General features: G+C 41.0%; 1 protein-coding gene across 1 annotated transcript; it reads right to left on the reverse strand.

Annotated features, from left to right (window-relative positions):
- Nucleotides 1-2,185: 2,185 nt before the first annotated feature.
- Nucleotides 2,186-14,388, reverse strand: HMMR (hyaluronan mediated motility receptor). The gene is made up of 18 exons (XM_071443132.1): nt 14,228-14,388; nt 13,667-13,765; nt 13,009-13,085; nt 12,392-12,472; nt 11,503-11,691; nt 11,180-11,266; nt 10,800-10,900; nt 9,654-9,728; nt 9,342-9,520; nt 8,426-8,574; nt 7,918-8,132; nt 7,191-7,307; nt 6,232-6,390; nt 4,932-5,084; nt 4,723-4,822; nt 4,298-4,474; nt 3,638-3,800; nt 2,186-3,013 (listed from the first exon to the last, which is right to left on the reverse strand). The coding sequence occupies exons 1-18, from the start codon at nt 14,280-14,282 to the stop codon at nt 2,994-2,996; spliced, it is 2,196 nt and encodes a 731-aa protein (XP_071299233.1). The 5' UTR covers nt 14,283-14,388; the 3' UTR covers nt 2,186-2,993.
- Between the last annotated feature and the right edge of the window lie 6 nt (nt 14,389-14,394).

The following is a 14,394-nucleotide window of genomic DNA, read 5'->3' on the forward strand; positions in this document are numbered from 1 at the left end:
CTTAAAAGATCTTACCATCTTTGTCACTAGATTAAGTTAAATTATATGCAGCTTTTGTATCTTCATTATATAATAGAATCTATTTTTTCCTCAAATATTTACCTCAAGTTCCGTAGTTTTCTGCCTATACTTTCAAATTCTTTATTATTGTTACATCTACTTTGGGAAGCACAGTGATTTTACAGTAAGAATTGTCTTGTTGTCTAGATCACAGTCACTTAAGCATTATTCATCCCTGGGTGATTAAATGGACCACTCATTACATTAACATTTCAGGCTGTAATTCACAGAGACTACAGCATAATTAAGTCTCCCTCTCTCCTTCCCATTTGTTTTTCCCTTGATTTTGTAACCCAAGTGTGGTAGCAACCTGTTAATGCAAATCTGCAGAGCCTTACCTGCTCCATTTCCAGCAGCATTGCAGGCACTGCCAAAGCACACAGGGAATTAGCAGCCTGGGAAACCATTGCAGCTCAACTGTGCACTTGTCCCTTTGTCTGCTGTGCCTGCAGAGAGCACATGGACTGAGAGCAGCACTGGCTCTGCTGACCTTTGGAACCCAAACACACATCCAAGCCCTGCATCACGTGTGGCTCTGATTCCTGTTAAGCTTTTGGTCTGGTCCCAGTGGTACCATTTAAGCAGCTCAGTATGAGCTGAAATTTTTACCTCATAACAGGCAGCAGGAGCAAGCACAGCCATTGTGTGCATGAGATGCACTCAAAGCACTGGCACTGAGTGTTATACAGTTTGTCTTTTATGGCAAACAGGAGGAGGGCTCTAATTAGGTCAGGCAGGTTGACAATTCCAGGAGCTCTTCATGTTACATTTCAACTGAGCACAGCCCAGCTTTGCTACAATACATACAGCAAGACAAATGATCAGAGATTTACATTAAATCATGGATTTTTCAATTAAAAAAAATCTTCCACAACATGCAAGTAATGGACTCCTGAAGTGAATACTAATGTCAGTTGAGCTACAAACATCAAGGTTTCAGTTTTTACTACTTCATTTAACAGTGCAGGAAAGCAAAAAAGCCTCCTAGGCTGAAGGTGACTAAAAGCCCTCAACTTCCCCTTGACTTCCACTCTTTGCTTCTCTCCCCACTCTGCTCTATCTATGATTTATCAATGTTTTAAAGCTCAAAGATCACCCTTGCTGTAATGCTAGCAGAATTATTTGCTGGAGTTTGTCTTTTTTTCTGTCAGTATAAGCCTGCTCATGGCAGCTGTACCAAACAAGGATGTATGATCCCTAAAAGCCCAGTCCTGTGACACCTGCCATTCTCGGCTTCCCTTGGCATATTTGTACCTTCAGTCAAAAAAAAGTACCTTACATCACTGTCTCCGTTTTTATGTTTTGAGTTTTTGAGTTTGGTGGAACCTTGCATTAATATTCAGACAAATGCCTGTTTCCTCTACAATTTTTTTTACTCAATTTACACCCTTCAGACAAGAAAACCTTAATTTTTTTTCTCCACAAGGAGAGACCTCCAGTATAAAATACTTCTAGCAACTTGATCAAAATCTCTCAAAACTTCAGGCTGAATACCAAGTGCTCTCTTAATTAAAACACTGAAACTAATCCTCATCCTCAATCTTCAAAGGATCAAGTAATCCAGCAAATACACAAAGATGACATTATGAGAAAACATCTAGCAACTTCTTTCCTTGGACTTAATGTGCATTTTTTGTATATAATTTCCTAGGAATTATGACATCTGTGTAAGCTCATGATGTCAGCATAAATGCAAATTAATTCTACCAGCTAAGCTTTGGGTACTGCACCTCTGTGTAAGGGAGCTGCACAGACACTCAATAACAAAAACACAGGTCCACCTTTGACTTGAATTCAGTATTTGCTTTTGTATTAAGAGAAATAAGAGAATTACAGGTTCTATGTATAGTACAGTTCAGCTAAATAATTTCCCTAAGACTAGAGAAGGTGTCATTTTTGAGGCAAGACTGACGCTGGGCTTTGTTTCGAAGACAAGACTAGAAAAAAAGAATATTAGATGAATCCCACTGTAATGTAAGTTCGGGTTCTATACCTGGTTTGCAAAGGAAATAGACAAATTCTTGAATTTCAAATTTTTATTGCGCCAAAATGTTCCTCATTTTAAATGAAGTTTAACAGATTCTTTCCCCATTGTCAAAGTCCCAGTCTGTACAATGCATGTGAGTTCTGTGATGTCCTCCCACCCAAGTGAGAGAAGTTCTGTTGTTATTCCCTGTCACCATGGCACTGATCACTACAGCAGCTGGCTACAAAGATTTCATGGCAGTTTAAGAGGATAAGCATTGCTCTTAAAACACTACTCTTAGTCACAGGACACCATCTTTTAGATAAATGGAGTCAATTTGACTTGGACCTGAAAATGCTCTTCTGAAGATCAACAGCTGCAACACCTAGCCCCAGGATTTAAGTTCACATATCCTGAAAATAGATCCTGTAAAATATCAAAATTAAGTGTATAGTGCCATTTCTACTCAGTTCTATAGTGTGTAGGCCACAGAAGTAAAAAGGACCCTTGGCAGAATTGCTGCCATTGGTACCAAAGCAGCTATAAACAGCAAAATTAATTTAACATACAATTGTATACACTGGATAGATGCAAAAAAAAAATTAAAAACATAATCAAAAAACTCACATGAAATTGGATTTCATTTGTAATCTTAATCTGCAATGCTTAAAATTCTCTGTTCAAAACCTAACTAAGCAGCCTCAGCATATCCAAAATGTGCAACAGGGAACACTTTCCAGAGTTCATGCCTGTAAGGATGTTAACAGGAATCAGGAACATGCTGTCACCTGTTGCTTCTCAGTAGAACAGTTTTTCTAAAAATATATAATTTTAGATCATTTCTCTAGAGCTCCTACTGATTTGCATTATATACAGCATCCAAGTTCACCTTGGAGAAGCAGTCTGTTGAAGTCTCCTGGAGCACACAAATTTATGGGTGATTTAGTTCCTTGGTGCCAAGAAGACTTCAAATTTTGTTTTTATTACCTGCAATGGAAAAATGTTACTAAGTTTCAGTTTTTCACGTATTGCTCCCACCACATGAAGTCATTTCTTGTCTCCTGGGGGGCAGAAGGCCCCACTCTGAACCTCACAGGCAAGCCAGGGTTTCAGACCCTGGAACTGACACTATAATGAAACTCTCTCCCCTACTCGGCTTCCCTTGGTGTTCTCCCATGTTCTCTCCATCTGTTCCTCCACTCCACCTTTACCTGCAGACCTTTTGCACCTTACCTTGACACCTTCAGTGGTGTAAGGTCCTGCCAGGTAGCAGCTAAAGGACCAGGGTGCAAAGGGGTCTGGCTGAGCCACTTGTACCCCATCACCTGTGCAGGAGACACTTCCTGCCACCTCATCAGCAAGAACATGTGAGTTGGTGGCAGAAGGAAAATGGTTCTGCAGTCTGACCTGGCACAGCACCTATTCCTGCCAGGCTGTAGGGATCTGGGCTGGAACGTACCCTGGGAGTGCCCCATTGATGGCAGCCTCCAACATCTGCTGTGAACAAGAGATGCCATTCACCCCCCTCAGGTGCAGCAGACTATGCAAGACACTCATGCCTTCCTTGGTTAAGCTTAAGAGGGACAAAGGCTACATCAATCTCACACTCACCTTCTTTTAAAGGTGTTTTTGGAGGAATATTTTCCTTGCTGTCATGCTGGAAAGCTTTGGAAGGATCAAAGCGCTTGATGCCCTGCACTGCACACAGCTGCTCCTGAAGCTGCCTGTTGGTTTGCTTCTCCTTGGCCAGCAATGCACGCAGCTTGGACACGTCCTAGGCAAAACAAGACTTGCATGTTAGGTGAAGAACAGGAGAAGATTCTGCATCATTTACTGAGGGAGCCATTTCAGCTAATGCTAAACATGTAGACAATTATTGGTGGCATTAAAACACAACCCAAACATGCAGGTCTAGAGAAACCTGCATGTACAGGTACTGTGTAACACCAACAAGCAGTATGGCAGTCTGAAACTTTCAGCAGATAGTTTATGAAGTCTAGGACCCCAAAAAAAGGTAAGAAAAGCCAACCAAGCTAAGAGTAAAGGTACTTATTTGTACAGCTGATCCCTCTGTATATTGTAAATTCAGTTAAAAATAAAACTCCTGGCATTTCTGGAGTCTGGGGGTTTATTGTAATCTGTTTCATGCAGGGAATTTAAAACCTAAGAAATAAGTAGCTTGAAGGACTAGTCTATAAAGATTTAGAGTAATTAACAAAGGCATCAAGCACATGAGTAACATGCAGATTTATAATTTTTCATTTCACCAACCTGCTTCAGGTGGACATTGTCTTCTTTCAGCTTCATAACATGCTTGATTTTTTGCTTCATGTTCTGGTGGCCAAGTAGTTTAGCATATGCATCACTCAGTTTATTCAGTTGTTCTTGGGCTGCCCCATGCTCCTCTAGGAGAGCATTCTTCTCTGCTTCAAAAGCATCTAGTTGTTGCTGAAATACATTTGAACACCTTAAAAACCTTTCAACCAAGCATAACTTTTTACTGAACTGAAATCTACCAAGGAAGATTAGTTTGGGAAAGGGAATAGCTGGCTCATTGGATAGGAACTTAGGAAACCACTGAAGAATAAATGCCTTTGAATGGGAAGCAGCATATTGACTTGCCAAGACTAGAACTTGAGCCAAGTGTAAAAGTCTTATGTCAACAAATATTAACAAACAGCTACTTCACAACACACCTGGAAAGGCTTAACTTTGTTATGCAAATCTTCATACAGTTTACGCCAGGTCTGGATCTCTTTCTTTAAGCTAGAGGTCACATCTTCACTTATGGTTTTCCTGAAATGCAAGAAGCAGAGTTTTGTTATGTTCTTGGTTAGCTCTAAGCACTTCTTCCCAACAAAACTTGGCTGTGCCATCACATGCAGGTTAAGTTTGAGAAAGTCACCTTGATCTTTCTGCTTCAAGTTCTCTTTTCAGATCTTGAGTTTGCTCCTCAAGTTTTTCCTGAAGTTTAGTCATTTGTGCAAGGCAAGACTCTTTTGTTCTCTCTGTTTCTGCTTCCTTTAGTGCAAGCTTGGTCTGGACTTCTAAAAGCATCCTGAGGAAGACACCATAATTTCTTAATGAGCCTTGGATTTTTACTTTTTTCCACTACACTAAATCTAAAACCCACAAGTAACCATGGTTGAAAAGCTATCAGTAGAACTGAAATAAAGGTTTGCATAAAAAGTGCCACAAAGAAAACAGAAGTACAGAAGGCAATTAAGTTTAAGATGAACAACATTTTTACCTTTTCCTATAAAGATGCAAGCAATCCTTTTGAAGCAAAGATCATGTTGCTCATTTAAGGTTGTTCAAGCCAACAGCTTTTAGCAGGGATGGTTTAGTAGTTACGCTTTTCATAGAGAGATTTGCTCAAGCAGGAACTAATCAAGACTGTTCAGTGTGGATGTATGCAAGACTTGAAAAACCCTACACCTAAAAGCATTGACCCCTCTTCAGCCCCAGCTGTTTGCTCCATCCCTTCCCTGTCACCTCAGCCAGGAAACAGCTCTTCAGTTTTTCTTTCACCAGCTCTAATGAAAACTAGAGACATGAAGCAGGTGGGAGAAAATAAAGGGCAGCATCTTAACAGCACAGAACCACAGAGAACAGGGATCATTAAATTGCTGTTGGACAGTCAGAACCATGTCCTCAGCTACCGGCCTAACACAACTTCTTGGGTGTTGTTTCTCATCAGCTGCACTGTGATGCCTCATATTAGGCAGAGAAAGGACCTCAGTTTATATCATCACAGTGCAGCATCTCATGGATGATGAATTGGCATGTGCTTGTGAGCAGAATTTGAGGTGACATCATTCAGACTGGAGTGGCACAGAGTGAGCTGTGCATTAAGCATTTGCTTGTCACCCCTGGGGATCTCATTTGCAGAACAGCCACTGTAACTGATATTTCTGGAACAGACAATATTCCTACATGTTTCATTTAAGTATTTTCCTTTTCCTCTATGTTCTATGTATAAACAAGAGTCAAAATAACTGATTGGACAGACCAGTTTTCTAATGCATATAAACTTAATGAACTTTGTCTCTCAGTATTTTCAACCTTCTGCACTGGGAAAAGCAAGAAACTTCAGTTCACACAAAATACTGATCTGACCTTTAAGAGCATCACATGAAGTTCTAGTTAGAAAGGCAAGCCTCAGTTTGCATTTTAGCTTAAGAATAGGTCTGTCTGTGTAGTACCTTGCATACTCTTCATTTGCTTTGTTTTTAGTGTATTCTGCTTCTTGAAGCAACTGCAGATTCTCTTGGCCTGCTTTTTTCAGGCTGGCAACTTCTTCTCGCAGAGAGGAATTCTCCAGTTTTAAACTGCAAATTTCTTCAGCTGATGTTTTCTTGTAGCTGGTATTACAGTACCAATGAGAAAGACCTTGTTACTTCAGGCAAAATACAGATGGAAATGTTCACACCTTACAAGAGCAATACAAGCTTATGCTAGCATGTATCAAAGATTTTATAACCTGAAAATATGGCAGTGTACAGGCACTGATAAATCCAAAGGTAAGAAAGAAACCACAACACAGCTCCCTAAAGCCATGAGCAGTAACACTATGACAAACTCTGTGATACAGATATTGCTATATTTTGTAGGTCTTTTAAAACATAGGACCTAATCCCTCTGAAACTTGTTTTAAACAGTAAAGCACCTACTGTCCGTAGTTGGCATTGGCAAATATCCCACAGGATCCCTCATGGGTGATACATACCTAGTAATAACAGTATCACTTTTTATATACTTTCTATACCTGAATATTTTAAGGTAAAAGAATTGCAGTAACTGTAGGAAACTACTTTCAATTCAGTGCAAATTTTGAGTCTATAAATGTCTTTTTGCAAGATATTTCAGTGCCAAGAACATCATCACTAGTTACAAATCTCTTGGTGATTCAAGACCACTGAACTCCTCCAAGTGGTTACAGTTTGGAAGAAGAAATATCCAACTTCTTGAACTAGATAGCAATACTGTGTCACTATACTAGCCTAGTACTCAAGAAATAAAATCTTAATGCCACCAAACACCATCACAAAATCCTCTGCTCAAATGCCATGCCAACACTTACATGTGGCACATAAATGAACAGTACATTTTATTGTCATCTTAGACATAATGCTTGTCTTATACATTAATAAAACTTAAATACCTTTCAAAGTCAGCAGTAATCTTGCCAAGTTCCTGCAGTGTACTGCTGTGCTCTTCTTGGATTTTCAATACAGCACTGCTATGCATTGCCTTGATTTGCTCCAGCTCTGTGTTCTTCCTGCAATAAAAATTCAGCATTGCACTCTGGAGAGAAGCACATGTGAACACATCCCCAAATGCTGCTATCAGTTACAGCAAGCTTGAAGCAGCAGCAAGAAATTAATTGTGACAAGCCAGTAACTTCTCACATACTGAAGCACATTCTTCATAACAGGTATTGCTAAGGATTTTCCCCTCCCCTTACTTTCCAAGGGAGCTATAGAATAGACTGAAGACCTAATAGTAAACTTAAACAAGAAACAACTGGCTCGAAAATATTTTTGTCATAACCTTCTGCAGGACAGAAATAGCCAATACAACATGCACATATCTTATCCAGAACAGCAAAGTCAGAGCACTACAACGCCAGCCTTTCAAGCAAATCCCAACTGACTTTTTTGTTTTAAATTACAACAATGTAAAACTGACTCAAATTACTATTGATACTGACTCAAGTTACTAGTGCTAGTGATTAGATCTCATTAGTATCAGTAATCAACAATCACCAAGAAATAACTTGAAATCTGCTCAGGTCTCTAAAGCCTGAACTGGGCTCAGAAGCTCTGCTTAGACTACTAATTTAACATTTTTCCTTTCAAAGCTTGAATCAGAAAGTTTCTTTCACAAACCCTTTCAACTCTTCTTCCATCTGTGTCAGTTCAAGACCTTGAGATTTGATTTCTTGTTCCAGTCGCTTCACCAACTTTTCAGCTTTCTTTTCCTTTGCATGCAATTTATTCAGCTCCTTCATGGTTCCATTCAGCTCTTGTTCCAGCAGATGTCTCTCACTTGTTACTTCATCTTCAAACTCTAGTAACTTCTGCTGCATTGATGCAGATGACTCCTGCATGCCAGAATACCACAGATTTTAAAACTACCAGTACTTCCTGGGTAGTTCAGGGTTAATTTGCAGTGTTTAAGTTGCAAATCTATGTGAAGAACCAAAACCCCCATCCCACCAGGAATGGTTCTTAGACCTATTAGATCACACAAGCTTCAGCAGGCCACAGTACCCACTTGACCATATTAATTATAACCTAATCTGTGGAATGCACATCTCATGTGCAAACAACAATTTTTAGTGCCAGTTCTTGGGATTACAATCTATTTTTAGACTAATTCATAGCCTGTATTTACCTTCTCTTGCTGCAGCTGAGAGATGACCTCCTCATGTTTCTGAAGCAGTTTCTGGTGTTCTTGTTCCACCAAATCAATTTTTTTTTTCAGGTCTTCTATTTCAGCATTCATACTCAGGAACTGTTCTTTGGCCTCAGATGACTCCTTCTCTGCATAGAAAAATGGTCAACAGAAAAGGGAATTTGTTCTATCTTCAAATAGCTACAACATATTCATCATAATACTTGCATTCTATCTTGGTTTTTCCCTTGCCTAATTAGGGAAACAAATCCATACCTATTACCCATCTGGGACCTCCTCAAAATTGGCTCAGGGTAAGCACTTTACAATCATTTTAACAGCAGGAGTGTTTGGACCAAGCAAGTAGCCTCCACCAGAAGAGCAGGGAAAAGCAACTCCATGAGTTGCCCAAAGCTTCTTCCACAAGCTAGCACACAGAAGGCAGCTGGTACAGAAAGTGAGTACTTGTCTCAGATTGCAGAGTTGCTAGAGTTGGGAGGGAAGGAGTAAGGAGGTGAAGAAGGATCCTTGCCACATTGCCAACACCTCAGTGAATCTGTGAACAAGCTGCTAGCAGTGAATTCACACAATATTATACTGCTTCTCAGTGAAGAGTAAGGAACAAGATCTTCTTAGTGTTCACCTTTCAGATTAAAGCCACTCCTACAATTTTCACTGTATATTATGCACCTAAGTCACCCTCCATGGAAACACCAATTCAGACTTAAAAGATGTCAGATGTGATTTTCCTGCTGTTAAAAACATGCCTTGGTGTTTCTAGCTGGAGCTCAGAGACTTGACTTCTCTTTTAGAACAAACCAGTCCAAACAGACCTTTTAGAAAACACCTATTTGAGGTGCTTTAAGACACGTGAGCAATCCCACATATGGAACAGTGTACAAGAACTAACAATCACCTTTCTCTTTTTGAAGCAATTCACACCTCTCATTAAGTTCTTGCATCAGTTTACATGACTCTTCCTCTTTTGCTTTGAGGGTATTCCTCAGGATCTCAATATCTTGGTCTTTCTTACTCAGTGTCTCCTCCATCTGGGCAACTTCTAGTTTGTATTTCTCTGCTGTTTCTGCAACACTGCTGTAGAAGAAAATTCAGGCACTTGTTACCACTAAATTTTGTTTGTAAGCTTACACATCAACACAAAGGAAAATGTTTAGGACTGTTGGTTTTCAAGAGGAAAACTGCCTTCCTGAAAACAATTTGTTGTTACCTGAGCTCTGTAATATATTCCAAGAGTTTTTCAGTGTCAGACTTTTCTTCAACTTTCTCTCTCTCAGTAGCAGACCTAAAAGCAGACAGCTTTTATGACAGATGTATTTAAAAAAAAAACCCCAGAGTTAAGTAGTAGAGACATACTTTTCATCTCCCAGTTTGGCTGAAAAACTGATATTGGGTGATATTGGATAAGAGGTGATTCTACCCTTTTCTCATCCCTGTTTCACATAGTCTTCTTATTGTAGTAAAGATGCTAAGCCACATTTTGCCACAAGCAATACACCACAAACATAATAATGCATTAACATAATGCAGCTTTTTTAGCAAATCAGCATCTCTTCCCTTGGTGACCTGCACTACCTGCATTATTCCCTTTGTGTATTTTCACAGCCAAGTCTGTGCTGCAGTGTCAATTGTGCCAACCTGACACTGAACATGGCTTGGAAGTTCATCCCAGGTCACCATCCTCAGCAAAAGGCTGCATGTTAGTGCTCTGTTCCTGTGCAGCACACGACATTTTTTGGGCAGAATAGAAAGTGCTGAGATAGAACCCACTCCATCTACCTAGAGCTGCTGAAACCAAGAGATTCTGCAGTTGCCTTTCTTCAGAGCACGTGTCTGCACCAAAGCAGCTCTGAAGGCACCACAATAGCTGTTCAGTGCACTTCTCTGGAGAACATCAATGTGCTCATCAAATCCAAGCTAAATGCCTGCTGAATTAGGATTTCAGCTCCTGCTCTAAATGCTTTTCTATTCTTGCTTATTCCTGACTTAGTAGTCTAAAGGCCAGAAATATCCCATCCATACAAATGGCCTCCTCACACCTGAACAACAATTCTTTCCTTAAGATGTGTCTTCCCTCCCCACCCATACCACACTGGAAGACAAAGGCTTGACATGATACAGTTTGTGTTTTGAAAAATGGCTAAATACACTAGAGAAACAATGTTTCTAATGGTAAATTTATCAGACCACAGCAGTTGTTTGAATTTCATTCCACTGTATTTATTCCAAACACTGCTAATGTCTGCTCCTTCTCAGTAGGGAGACAGCCTTGATTGTGGTTACTACAAAGGATAGTCATGGAAACACAACCAAGTCACATGATATCATATCATCTAATTACCTTTGTAGTACTTACAATTTTTCTTGTAACTGTGCTACTTTTCCTTTTGAATGCTCTAGATTCCTCTGCACTTCCTGCAGCTTCATTTCCATGTTTTCCTGCTTCGCCAATGCACTCTGAAAAAAACCAAACAAAATACACCATATTAACATTAAAATGGGATTTACTAAATAAAAAGATATTGTGGGAGACAGTGGTGAAATAAAATTTAATCATCACTCCTGTTTAATGGTAGCAACCAGCTACTATGCTAAATGTGATTCCAAGTACCCCTCTGTAAAGATATCAGCCACTTGTTAAACAACAACTGCCACCAAGAGCTTCAAGCTCAACAGAGGATCACTGGCTTTATTCCTGAGCAGCTCAGAATTACTGTCCTGTACAAATGGTCATACCTTTTCCTTGGCATCCCTCATGTTTCTGAGCTTCATCAACTCCATGCACAAGCTGCTCATTTTCTTCTGCACGCCATCTTCAGACAGCTTGTTAGAAAAAGAAGATGAAACCACTCAGTGTAATTCCTCTGTATGAATTGCTGCTCACATAACCCTTTGTAAGTGCTCCCCTCCCCCTCTGTGTTTAGACAGGAGGGTACAAGATCCCAAACCAGACAGGCTTACATCAAAACACCTGCTGATCAGCAAGTAAAGCTTCCTCTTGCACAGGAAGCTCAAGAACAGCAAAGGCAAAGCAAAGATGCACTTATTTGTCTGCATACCTTTGACTTAAGTAGCTCATTGCTTCTTGTTAACTCCAGCAGCTGTTTCTTCAGGCATGCAACATTTGCTGCAAGAGAGGTTTTCTCCTGAACTGCAGCACTCAGCTTTGCTTCCATCTTTACAAGATCTTCATCCAGAGCACGAAGTTTTTTGTCCTGCTCTCCACGTTCTCTCACTAATGCACGAATCTAAAACATGAGGTATTTTCTTTATTTCCTACTATCATTAGTTTAGCCAAGTAAACCACAGGCACAGGTATCCAAACTGTGTTTACTTTCATTGAGAATATGTATCTGCAACTCTCATTCACAGGAAGGAAATCACACAATTACCACAATTCTCCATTATTACACACCATACAATAGGAACATTTCATCCGACTTAGTTTATGCTTCCAAGCCAGTACAAAATGTTAAAATTAGAATTGTCTTAGCTTTAATGGGCAACAGAAGTCAACTTGCCTTTCTGGCTGTGAGAGAGAAAAAGGCAGAATGTGACATTTGAGACACAAGGCACCAATTACCACACTGAAGTCTACTGATACAGTTTAGAGTGCCTCTTCAGCATTGAAGTATGACAATTAGTGAGCAAAACATTTCAGCTAGGGATTGCTCAATAAAACAGAACTTTTTTGGGGTAGCCAACAGAGGATTTTGTTCTGCTTTTGAGAAGACTGACAGAATAGTAATTCACAATCAGCAGAATTAAAGCAATTCCATGAGCTTTGTACACCCATAATATCTGATAATCTTTATTTTGCACAGAGCTGTTTGTAAACTACTTGTGCATTGTCTGATGCAAAACAGGCCAATTCTATCAGCTGGTATTTTTCATTATTGTAAGGGGGAGGAGACATAACAAGATTTCACTCACACAATTGATTCATACCTCCTTCTCCAGTGCCTTCTGTTTCTTTTTCTCTTTCATAAGGAGAAGATCTTTTTTAGTCTTCACAATCCCATTAGCCGGCTTTGGAAGAGAGATGTGTTAGAAACCTCTAACTTCATAGTAGCTGAACACAATTAAACACAAGAATTTACAGAATTTCATCCTACATCATCAATAGTCATGAACCTAATTAGCACATGAGGGCTACCATTTCAGCCTGTTAAGCTATTAATCTTAAAATCCATATGCCTGCATAGGACATTCAGAACCTGTACATGCAGTGACCTGTTCCTTTCACCACCAGGTTTACACTCTGCCTTGCCCAGCCCCTGAGAGCAGGAACACCATCTCCTTAAAAAGGAGTCACACCATACTTACATGGTGAGCAAGAGGAAAAAGAACAAGAGTGTACACCAAAAATAACAAGCTGCTCTCTAGTCCCAAGGATGCAGCAATTTCATTTTTCCTGCTTAGGTCTTAAGGAGCACAGATAAAACAATATGTTCCACAGTTCACTTGGGTAGATTAATGACAGTTATATGGAGAGGCTGCATTGTTTATGCAGTCAGAGATTTAGCTGGGATGTAACAGCTACAGACACCACAGCAGAGTCTTACTGTTGATCCAAGAGATGTGAGTCTCCTTGCAGTTACTGGGGTGGGTGCACTCTTCTCACTGCTCAGATTGGTCTCACCTGCAGAAGGAAGTAGAAGGGAATGGTGAAGGAAGAGGGTGTGCATATACACAGTGAGGCAAATGCAACAAAACTACACGAGATTAATTATGTACAAAAGACAACATTCCACCTGTTTGTTAGACTATCAACTTCCCAACTCAATACCAGCTACTTTTTTATTGCAATCAGTGAGTTCAATATTGCTCATCTGGGTACTTGACCAAGTTAAGAGACTACCAGGTGATAGCTTTGATATTTCCACTTCTGCCAAGATTCCCTGCCATGATCCAGATCCATACTGTCAGTTTTGAACTGAGGGATGCTTTAGATATTAAATAGGCATGAAAATATCTCTAAACCCTAGGTTAATAAGTAGTTTATTAGACCTCCAGAGGCCCCCCCTAATTAGCAGAAGTCCCATATAAAGCTATTTTTGGAAGACTCCAATAGATGTTTTTACAGCTGCTCCTTTGAGCTGGAAGGCAGGCAGCGAGTCTCTGCAACAGAAACCAATTTCTGAGCAGCAGAGCAGTAACAGCACTAACAATTGCAACATCTCAAGATATCTTATCGTTGTGTTCTGTGCAATTTTTACTTACTCTTCTGTTTCCTAACCCCTTGGCATGCTTCAGAGGACAGCAAACTTCCCACTCCACCTGATGGCTTAGCGTTACGGGATCCTTGCAGAGGAGTACGCGCTAAAAATGAGATTTTCAGAACAGCAGAGAACAATGAAAGCAAACAACAGGGTTTTCTAGCTTCGATGAGACTGATAACACATCTAGGGTAAATCAACAGCCAAAATCTCACTGTGAGAGACTCGTACATCAGCAAACGCTCTGGCTAGCAGTGCCTCAGCCATGACAAGCTCTGCATGCTCCTCTAACAGCGCTGTACTACAGAGCCAGAGGCCAGCAAGGCTTGGCACCGCTTTAGTTACTACGGACATTATACCCGTTCACGGCTGTATCCGGCATGCCGGGGCTAGGCACGAAGTCGGCACCTTCTACCTTAGAAGGGGACCCCTGTGAGAACTCAGAGAGCTCTGAGGCACCGCGCTCTGGGCTGCTGCACGCAGGAAAGGACGCCCTGAGGCCGGTCCCGGCCCTCTGTCCCCGCCGAAGGGCTCCCCGCTCCCGCCGTGCCCTCCCCTCACGTACCAGCGCTGCCATCGCGGTGCAGGGGGCGGCTGAGCGGCGCGCGCGCGGAGGCCATGACAGCACTGGGACCCCGCGGCCCGGCATTCAAAGGGGCCAACGGCCGCGGCGCCTGCCGAGCAGCCAATCAGCTGCCGCCGCCCCGCCCACCTCGGCCAATCGGGGCGCCC

The sequence above is a fragment of the Agelaius tricolor genome, unplaced genomic scaffold (genome assembly GCF_023055355.1).
Source record: "Agelaius tricolor isolate 1412-34295 unplaced genomic scaffold, bAgeTri1.0.p SCAF_18, whole genome shotgun sequence".
In the NCBI taxonomy this organism is placed as follows: Eukaryota; Metazoa; Chordata; class Aves; order Passeriformes; family Icteridae; genus Agelaius; species Agelaius tricolor.